This window comes from Oncorhynchus mykiss, unplaced genomic scaffold (assembly GCF_013265735.2).
Source record: "Oncorhynchus mykiss isolate Arlee unplaced genomic scaffold, USDA_OmykA_1.1 un_scaffold_251, whole genome shotgun sequence".
Lineage (NCBI taxonomy): Eukaryota > Metazoa > Chordata > Actinopteri > Salmoniformes > Salmonidae > Oncorhynchus > Oncorhynchus mykiss.
The window spans coordinates 46,005-57,500 of NW_023493710.1; the positions used below are offsets into that span (position 1 = coordinate 46,005).

The 11,496-nt window shown below is 48.5% G+C and overlaps 1 protein-coding gene across 1 annotated transcript in view; it reads left to right on the forward strand.

Moving 5' to 3' along the window:
- The first annotated feature begins 886 nt into the window (after positions 1–886).
- LOC110515781 (bifunctional heparan sulfate N-deacetylase/N-sulfotransferase 4-like) overlaps positions 887–11,496 on the forward strand; it is a 71,961-nt gene continuing 61,351 nt past the window's right edge. The window contains exons 1-6 of the mRNA XM_036973468.1: positions 887–1,278; positions 1,627–1,911; positions 4,569–4,655; positions 6,981–7,520; positions 10,473–10,560; positions 11,439–11,496. The exon at positions 11,439–11,496 is cut by the window's right edge and continues 97 nt beyond it. Of these exons, the coding sequence (XP_036829363.1) occupies positions 979–1,278; positions 1,627–1,911; positions 4,569–4,655; positions 6,981–7,520; positions 10,473–10,560; positions 11,439–11,496 (1,358 nt within the window). The 5' untranslated portion in view covers positions 887–978. The remainder of the gene's footprint in view (positions 1,279–1,626; positions 1,912–4,568; positions 4,656–6,980; positions 7,521–10,472; positions 10,561–11,438) is intronic.

The window sequence follows — 11,496 nt, forward strand, 5'->3', positions numbered from 1 at the left end:
CACACACACACACACACACACCCTGACACACATACACCCTGACACACATACACCCTGACATACACACACACACACACACACACCCTGACACACACACACCTTGACATACACACACACACACACACACCCTGACACACATACACCCTGACACACATACACCCTGACATACACACACACACACACACACACCCTGACACACACACACCTTGACATACACACACACACACACACACACCTTGACACACACACACCCTGACACACACACACCTTGACACACACACACCCTGACACACACACACCTTGACATACACACACACACACACACACCTTGACACACACACACCCTGACACACACACACCTTGACACACACACATCTTGACACACACACACCCTGACACACACACACCCTGACACACACACACCTTGACACACACACATCTTGACACACACACACCCTGACACAAACACACCCTGACACACACACACCCTGACACACACATACCTTGACACACACACACCTTGACACACACACACCTTGACACACACACACCTTGACACACACACACCTTGACACACACACATATTGACACACACACACCTTGACACACACACATCTTGACACACACACACCTTGACACACACACATCTTGACACACACACACCTTGACACACACTCTCACACACACACACCTTGACACACACACACCTTGACACACACACATCTTGACACACACACCTTGACACACACACATCTTGACACACACACACCTTGACACACACTCTCACACACACACACCTTGACACACACACACCTTGACACACACACATCTTGACACACACACCTTGACACACACACATCTTGACACACACACACCTTGACACACACTCTCACACACACACACCTTGACACACACACATCTTGACACACACACACACCCTGACATACACATGTAAACGTCGCGACCCTCCAGGTAGTGATGTCGTTAGCGGTTCATGTCCGTCGCCACCTGCGGCGCTTCCTCCTCCTCCTCGCCTCTGGCTCCCTGCTAGGCTCCGCCTACTTCCTATTCTCTCACTCCGCCCCCACTCTACAGCTCATCCAATCAGGAGAGCACGTTGCTGTGGCGTGCCCCCTGCCCTTTCCAACTCCCTACAGATCCCCCAACACACACACCGACAGACGATCTGACCCCGACACACACACTGATAAACACCCCAACACACACACTGATAAACACCCCAACACACACACCGACAGACGATCTGACCCCGACACACACACCGACAGACGATCTGACCCCAACACACACACTGATAAACACCCCGACACACACACTGATAAACACCCCAACACACACACTGATAAACACCCCAACACACACACCGACAGACGATCTGACCCCGACACACACACCGACAGACGATCTGACCCCAACACACACACTGATAAACACCACGACACACACACTGATAAACACCCCGACACACACACCGACAGACGATCTGACCGGGACACACACACCGACAGACGATCTGACCGGGACACACACACCGACAGACGATCTGACCCCAACACACACACTGATAAACACCCCGACACACACACTGATAAACACCCCAACACACACACTGATAAACACCCCAACACACACACTGATAAACACCCCGACACACACACTGATAAACACCCCGACACACACACTGATAAACACACCGACACACACACCGACAGACGATCCGACCGCGACACGCATCCCCTCCCCTCAGTCGACCCAGTAGTATTGGTACTAGTAGAATCACAGTATAGCCAGTTAGGACAGGACATAGTCGCCATCCTGGAGTCAGCCAGGTACCCCTTCACAACAGAGATCACCCCGGGGAAGGGAGACCTGCCTCCTCTCACTGACCAGGTTATTATTATTATTATTATTATGGGGAAGGGAGACCTGCCTCACTGACCAGGTTAATATTATTATTATTATGGGGAAGGGAGACCTGCCTCCTCTCACTGACCAGGTTAATATTATTATTATTATGGGGAAGGGAGACCTGTCTCACTGACCAGGTTAATATTATTATTATTATGGGGAAGGGAGACCTGCCTCCTCTCACTGACCAGGTTAATATTATTATTATTATGGGGAAGGGAGACCTGCCTCCTCTCACTGACCAGGTTAATATTATTATTATTATGGGGAAGGGAGACCTGCCTCCTCTCACTGACCAGGTTAATATTATTATTATTATGGGGAAGGGAGACCTGCCTCCTCTCACTGACCAGGTTAATATTATTATTATTATGGGGAAGGGAGACCTGCCTCCTCTCACTGACCAGGTTAATATTATTATTATTATGGGGAAGGGAGACCTGTCTCACTGACCAGGTTAATATTATTATTATTATGGGGAAGGGAGACCTGCCTCCTCTCACTGACCAGGTTAATATTATTATTATTATGGGGAAGGGAGACCTGTCTCTTCTCACTGACCAGGTTAATATTATTATTATTATGGGGAAGGGAGACCTGTCTCCTCTCACTGACCAGGTTAATATTATTATTATTATGGGGAAGGGAGACCTGTCTCACTGACCAGGTTAATATTATTATTATTATGGGGAAGGGAGACCTGTCTCCTCTCACTGACCAGGTTAATATTATTATTATTATGGGGAAGGGAGACCTGTCTCACTGACCAGGTTAATATTATTATTATTATGGGGAAGGGAGACCTGTCTCCTCTCACTGACCAGGTTAATATTGTTATAATTTTTTGATTCATTTGAATATTTAACCTTTTTCATGGAGATCTGCTAACGTTGCGAAATTTCAGTAACTTTCCAAAATTGTTCCCAAAACGGTCTGTTTGAGGATTCTCGTAATCAACAGGGAACAAGCAGGAAGTCAGTAATCCTCCAACCAAGGTTTAGAAAACCATGGATTTCAAGACTGCTGAACAGCTTCTACCCCCAAAACAGTAGACTGCTGAACAGCTTCTACCCCCAAAACAGTAGACTGCTGAACAGCTTCTACCCCCAAAACAGTAGACTGCTGAACAGCTTCTACCCCCAAAACAGTAGACTGCTGAACAGCTTCTACCCCCAAAACAGTAGACTGCTGAACAGCTTCTACCCCCAAAACAGTAGACTGCTGAACAGCTTCTACCCCTGAAACAGAAGACTGCTGAACAGCTTCTACCCCTGAAACAGTAGACTGCTGTACAGCTTCTACCCCCAAAACAGTAGACTGCTGAACAGCTTCTACCCCCAAAACAGTAGACTGCTGAACAGCTTCTACCCCCAAAACAGTAGACTGCTGTACAGCTTCTACCCCTGAAACAGTAGACTGCTGAACAGCTTCTACCCCTGAAACAGTAGACTGCTGAACAGCTTCTACCCCTGAAACAGTAGACTGCTGTACAGCTTCTACCCCCAAAACAGTAGACTGCTGAACAGCTTCTACCCCCAAAACAGAAGACTGTTGAACAGCTTCTACCCCTGAAACAGAAGACTGCTGAACAGCTTCTACCCCCGAAGCAGAAGACTGCTGAACAGCTTCTACCCCTGAAACAGTAGACTGCTGTACAGCTTCTACCCCCAAAACAGTAGACTGCTGAACAGCTTCTACCCCCAAAACAGTAGACTGCTGAACAGCTTCTACCCCTGAAACAGTAGACTGCTGTACAGCTTCTACCCCCAAAACAGTAGACTGTTGAACAGCTTCTACCCCCGAAGCAGAAGACTGTTGAACAGCTTCTACCCCCGAAGCAGAAGACTGCTGAACAGCTTCTACCCCTGAAACAGTTGACTGCTGTACAGCTTCTACCCCCAAAACAGTAGACTGCTGAACAGCTTCTACCCCCGAAGCAGAAGACTGCTGAACAGCTTCTACCCCCGAAGCAGAAGACTGCTGAACAGCTTCTACCCCTGAAACAGAAGACTGCTGAACAGCTTCTACCCCTGAAACAGTAGACTGCTGAACAGCTTCTACCCCTGAAACAGTAGACTGCTGAACAGCTTCTACCCCTGAAACAGAAGACTGCTGTACAGCTTCTACCCCTGAAACAGTAGACTGCTGAACAGCTTCTACCCCCGAAGCAGAAGACTGTTGAACAGCTTCTACCCCCGAAGCAGAAGACTGTTGAACAGCTTCTACCCCCGAAGCAGAAGACTGCTGAACAGCTTCTACCCCCGAAACAGAAGACTGTTGAACAGCATCTACCCCCGAAACAGAAGACTGTTGAACAGCTTCTACCCCCGAAGCAGAAGACTGTTGAACAGCTTCTACCCCCAAAACAGTAGACTGTTGAACAGCTTCTACCCCTGAAACAGTAGACTGCTGAACAGCTTCTACCCCCGAAGCAGAAGACTGTTGAACAGCTTCTACCCCAAAAACAGTAGACTGCTGAACAGCTTCTACCCCAAAAACAGAAGCTACCGCACGTTGCCGTGGTTACATCTAAAATCACAAAGGACCTGTAACACATCAAAAGCCAACCGCACGTTGCCGTGGTTACGTCACAACAGAAGGGTAACAAGCTGTTTGACGTTGTTCTCTTTTTTTCAAAGGGGCGTGGTCGCTACATCCTGGTCATCTACGAGAGTCTGTTGAAGTACGCCCACACTGACCCCTGGAACAGACAGCTGTTACACCAGGTACAGACACACTGACCCCTGGAACAGACAGCTGTTACACCAGGTACAGACACACTGACCCCTGGAACAGACAGCTGTTACACCAGGTACAGACACACTGACCCCTGGAACAGACAGCTGTTACACCAGGTACAGACACACTGACCCCTGGAACAGACAGCTGTTACACCAGGTACAGACACACTGACCCCTGGAACAGACAGCTGTTACACCAGGTACAGACACACTGACCCCTGGAACAGACACACTGACCCCTGGAACAGACAGCTGTTACACCAGGTACAGACACACTGACCCCTGGAACAGACACACTGACCCCTGGAACAGACAGCTGTTACACCAGGTACAGACACACTGACCCCTGGAACAGACAGCTGTTACACCAGGTACAGACACACTGACCCCTGGAACAGACACACTGACCCCTGGAACAGACAGCTGTTACACCAGGTACAGACACACTGACCCCTGGAACAAACAGCTGTTACACCAGGAACAGACACACTGACCCCTGGAACAGACAGCTGTTACACCAGGTACAGACACACTGACCCCTGGAACAGACAGCTATTACCCCAGGTACAGACACACTGACCCCTGGAACAGACAGCTGTTACACCAGGTACAGACACGCTGACCCCTGGAACAGACACACTGACCCCTGGAACAGACAGCTGTTACACCAGGTACAGACACACTGACCCCTGGAACAGACACACTGACCCCTGGAACAGACAGCTGTTACACCAGGTACAGACACACTGACCCCTGGAACAGACAGCTGTTACACCAGGTACAGAAACACTGACCCCTGGAACAGACAGCTGTTACACCAGGTACAGACACACTGACCCCTGGAACAGACAGCCGTTACACCAGGTACAGACACACTGACCCCTGGAACAGACAGCTGTTACACCAGGTGCAGACACACTGACCCCTGGAACAGACAGCTGCTACACCAGGTACAGACACACTGACCCTTGGAACAGACACACTGACTCCTGGAACAGACAGCTGTTACACCAGGTACAGAAACACTGACCCCTGGAACAGACAGCTGTTACACCAGGTACAGACACACTGACCCCTGGAACAGACAGCCGTTACACCAGGTACAGACACACTGACCCCTGGAACAGGCACACTGACTCCTGGAACAGACAGCTGTTACTCCAGGAACAGACACACTGACCCCTGGAACAGACAGCTGTTACACCAGGTACAGACACACTGACCCCTGGAACAGACACACTGACCCCTGGAACAGACACACTGACCCCTGGAACAGACAGCTGTTACACCAGGTACAGACACACTGACCGCTGGAACAGACAGCTGCTACACCCGGTACAGACACACTGACCCCTGGAACAGACACACTGACTCCTGGAACAGACAGCTGTTACACCAGGTACAGACACACTGACCCCTGGAACAGACAGCTGCTACACCAGGTACAGACACACTGACCCCTGGAACAGGCACACTGACCCCTGGAACAGACAGCTGTTGTCAGCTAACGTTTGCTAATGTTCGTCTGGTTGTCAGCTAACGTTTGCTAACGTTCGTCTGGTTGTCAGCTAACGGTTGCTAATGTTCGTCTGGTTGTCAGCTAACATTTGCTAACGTTCGTCTGGTTGTCAGCTAACGTTTGCTAACGTTTGTCTGGTTGTCAGCTAACGTTCACTAACGTTCGTCTGGTTGTCAGCTAACGTTCACTGACGTTCGTCTGGTTGTCAACTAACGTTTGCTAACGTTCGTCTGGTTGTCAGCTAACGTTCACTAACGTTCGTCTGGTTGTCAGCTAACGTTCACTGACGTTCATCTGGTTGTCAGCTAACATTTGCTAACATTCGTCTAGTTGTCAGCTAACGTTCACTGACGTTCATCTGGTTGTCAGCTAACATTTGCTAACATTCGTCTGGTTGTCAGCTAACGTTTGCTAACATTCGTCTGGTTGTCAGCTAACGTTCGCTAACATTTGTCTGGTTGTCAGCTAACGTTTGCTAACATTCGTCTGGTTGTCAGCTAACGTTTGCTAACATTCGTCTAGTTGTCAGCTAACGTTCACTGACGTTCATCTGGTTGTCAGCTAACATTTGCTAACATTCGTCTGGTTGTCAGCTAACGTTTGCTAACATTCGTCTGGTTGTCAGCTAACGTTCGCTAACATTTGTCTGGTTGTCAGCTAACGTTTGCTAACATTCGTCTGGTTGTCAGCTAACGTTTGCTAACATTCGTCTGGTTGTCAGCTAACGTTTGCTAACGTTCGTCTGGTTGTCAGCTGCTTCTTGCCAAATGTTGTCCCTTGTTGTCCCCCAGTACTGTCTCCGTTATCGAGTCGGCATCATCACCTTCCACAGAGCCAATCAGAACTCTCCACCCCTGCTGAATCTCCGGGGTCTTCCCCTGCTGCTACGGACCAATCAGGCGCTCCGAGACGCCTCTGTGATGTCACGTTCGCCCCTCCTCCACCTGACGCGGGCTGAGACGGACCGTGGACCACTCCCTGGCGATGACTGGACCACATTCTCCTCCAACCACTCCTCCTACCAGGCTGTTGTCCAGGCACGGCCCAGGGAGGGAGTCCCCGGAGTGGGCAGCGGAGATAATCCAGTCCCTGGTTTCAGTCGGGGCCTACGGGCTACGGTGGTGTTGGATACGGGGCTTTTTGACGGTGTTCAGAGGGTCATCTTCGGACACGGCCTGGGCTACTGGCTACACAGGCTCCTATTGGTGGACGCTATCACTCACCTCACGGACAGGAAGTTGTCGTTGGGGCTGGAGCGTCACATCCTGGTGGATATAGACGACATCTTCGTTGGGAAGGAAGGAACACGCATGAACACCAAGGATGTTAAGGTAGGAGGAAACAGGGGGGGGCTCCATGAACACCAAGGATATTAAGGTAGGAGGAAATGGGGCAGGGGGGGGGGGGGTCCATGAACACCAAGGATGTTAAGGTAGGAGGAAACAGGGGGGGGGGGCTCCATGAACACCAAGGATATTAAGGTAGGAGGAAATGGGGCAGGGGGGGGGTCCATGAACACCAAGGATATTAAGGTAGGAGGAAACAGGGGGGGGGGGGGCTCCATGTACACCAAGGATATTAAGGTAGGAGGAAATGGGGCAGGGGGGGGTCCATGAACACCAAGGATGTTAAGGTAGGAGGAAACAGGGGGGGGGGGGCTCCATGAACACCAAGGATATTAAGGTAGGAGGAAATGGGGCAGGGGGGGGTCCATGAACACCAAGGATATTAAGGTAGGAGGAAACAGGGGGGGTCCATGAACACCAAGGATATTAAGGTAGGAGAAAACAGGGGGGGGGGGGCTCCATGAACACCAAGGATGTTAAGGTAGGAGGGAACAGTGGGGGGGGTGGTGCAGTGTGTCTGAGATTATACCAGGGCCTTTTGTTTGGCTCACTGCAGTGTGTAGTAGTGTGTGTGTGTGTGTGTGTGTGTGTGTGTGTGTGTGTGTGTGTGTGTGTGAGACAGGGGAGAGGTGTGTTGCTCTGCAGTGTGTCTGAGATTAGACCAGGGCCTTTTGCTTGGCTCACTGCATTGATCCTGACACCACACAGCCTGCACTCTGGGGAGAAAGGTGTGTGTGTGTGTGTTTGCTTAGCTCTGTAGATTAGAATGTCACTACCTGTCAGTGTTTGACATTTTTCCTATAATGCATCAGAAATATGACCTGAACATCTAGGACCTTGGAGAGAGGGGGGAGAGAGAGAGAGAGAAGGAGGTGAGGGAGGGAATGGAGGGAGAGGGGAACAGACACAGAGAGAGGAGGGGAGGGGGACAGATACAGAGAGAGAAGGAGAGATTATACTAGCCTGCCCAACACCTCAGACAGAGGGAGAAGGAGAGAAGGTAGAGAGAGATAGAGAAGGTAGAGAGAGTTAGAGGGGACAGGAAAGAAGGGAGATGGGGAAAGGGGGAATGTCTGAAAAGGGTAGAGATTGAAAGAGATACAGAAAGAGAGAGAGAGAGATGAGGACAGATGGAGAGAGAAAGAGAGACAGACTGAGAGATAGAGAGAGAGACGGGGATAGATGGAGAGAGGAGAGAGGAGAGACAGACTGAGAGAAAGAGAGAATGATACAGCCATTCATTCCTGCTGTATCAGCCTTCCTTTAAAATAAAACAGTCGTCTTCAGAGAATTTGACATTTTCACAGAGAGATTGAGAGAAGTATGGAAGTAGAGGGGGAGGAGAAATATGGGGGAGAGGGAAATGGAATGAGAGGGGAAGGAGAATGAGAGAGAAGGAGGAAGAGAGAAGAGAGAGGGGGAGAGAGAGAGAGGGGAGAGAGAGAAGAGAGGGGAGAGGAGGGAAGGGGAAAGAGAGAGGAGAGAAAGGGAAGGAGAGAGAAAAGAAGAGAGGGAAGAGGAGGGAAGGGGAAAGAGAGAGGAGAGAAAGGGGAAGAGAGAGAGGAGAAGAAAGGGGGGAGAGAGAAGAGAGGAGAGATGAGGGAAGGGGAAAGAGAGAGGAGAGAAAGGGGAGGAGAGAGAGGAGAGAGGGGAAGAGAGAGAAGAGAGGGGAGAGGAGGCAAGGGGAAAGAGAGAGGAGAGAAAGGGAAGGGGAGAGAAGAGAAGAGGGGGGAAAGAGAAAGGGGAATGAGATAGATGAGAAAGAGGAGAGAGGAGAGGGGAGAGGAGGGAAGGGGAAAGAGAGAGGAGAGAAAGGAGAGAGATGAGAAAGAGGAGAGAGATGAGAGAGGGGAGAGGGGAGAGGAGAGGAGGGAAGGGGAAAGAGAGAGGAGAGAAAGGGGAAAGAGAGAGGAGAGAGAGGAGAGAGAGGAGAGAGAGGGGAGAGGAGGGAAGGGGAAAGAGATAGGAGAAAAAGGGGAAAGAGAGAGGAGAGAGAGGAGAGAGAGGGGGAGGAAAATGACACCCAAATCCAACTGCCTGATATTATTTTTGTATTATTTCAAATGTAACCTTTATTTAACTATGCATATTATTGGTATCATTTGAAAGGAAACACTTTGAAGTTTGTGGAAATGTAAAATGAATGTAGGAGAATGTAACACATGAGATCTAACACACTCAGACATATCGAACACTCAGACATTTAGAACACCTGGACATTTAGAACACCCGGACAATTAGAACACTCAGACATTTAGAAGACCCAGACATTTAGAACACCCAGACAATTAGAACACTCAGACATTTAGAACACCCGGACAATTAGAACACCCAGACATTTAGAACACCCAGACATTTAGAACACCCAGACATTTAGAACACCCGGACAATTAGAACACCCAGACATTTAGAACACCCAGACATTTAGAACACTCGGACAATTAGAACACTCAGACATTTAGAACACCCAGACATTTAGAACACCCAGACAATTAGAACACTCAGACATTTAGAACACCCGGACAATTAGAACACCCAGACATTTAGAAAACCCAGACATTTAGAACACCCAGACATTTAGAACACCCAGACATTTAGAACACTTATGACATTTAGAACACTCACACATTTAGAACACTCTGGCATTTAGAACACTCAGACATTTAGAACACTCAGGCATTTAGAACACTCAGACATTTAGAACACTCGGGCATTTAGAACACTCAGACATTTAGAACACTCACACATTTAGAACACTAAGACATTTAGAACACTCAGACATTTAGAACATTCAGAACATGTAGAACACTCAGAACATTTAGAACACTCAGAACATTTAGAACACTCCACATTTAGAACACTCAGGCATTTAGAACACAGGACATTTAGAAGAGATCATATAGCAAATCTAACACAACTCTCTCTCTCTTTCTCCAGGCCCTCCTGGACACTCAGAACCAGCTGAGATCTCAAATCACCAACTTCACCTTTAATCTGGGCTTCTCTGGAAAGTTCTACCATACAGGTACAGTACAATGTTACAATGTTCTATCATATTAAGGACAGTAATTATATAGAGACAGTAACCAGTCATATAACTACTGACAGAACCAGTCAGAACCAGTCATATAACTACTGACAGAACAGTCAGAACCAGTCATATAACTACTGACAGAACCAGTCAGAACCAGTCATATAACTACTGACAGAACCAGTCAGAACCAGTCAGAACCAGTCATATAACTACTGTCAGAACCAGTCATATAACTACTGACAGAACCAGTCAGAACCAGTCATATAACTACTGACAGAACCACTCATATAACTACTGTCAGAACCACTCAGAACCAGTCATATAACTACTGTCAGAACCAGCCATATAACTACTGACAGAACCAGTCAAATAACTACTGACAGAACCAGTCAGAACAGGTCATATAACTACTGACAGAACCAGTCATATAACTACTGACAGAACCAGTCATATAACTACTGACAGAACCAGTCATATAACTACTGACAGAACCAGTCAGAACCAGTCATATAACTACTGACAGAACCAGTCAGAACCAGTCATATAACTACTGTCAGAACTAGTCATATAACTACTGACAGAACCAGTCAGAACCAGTCAGAACCAGTCATATAACTACTGACAGAACCAGTCAGAACCAGTCAGAACCAGTCAGAACCAGTCATATAACTACTGACAGAACCACTCATATAACTACTGACAGAACCAGTCAGAACCAGTCATATAACTACTGTCAGAACCAGTCATATAACTATTGACAGAACCAGTCAGAACTACTGTGTGTGTGTGTGTGTGTGTGTGTGTGTGTGTGTGTGTGTGTGTGTGTGTGTGTGTGTGTGTGTGTGTGTGTGTGTCTGAGTGGTTTCCAGGTACAGATGAAGAGGATGAGGGGGATGATGTGCTGCTCGGTTCTGTATCAGAGTTCTG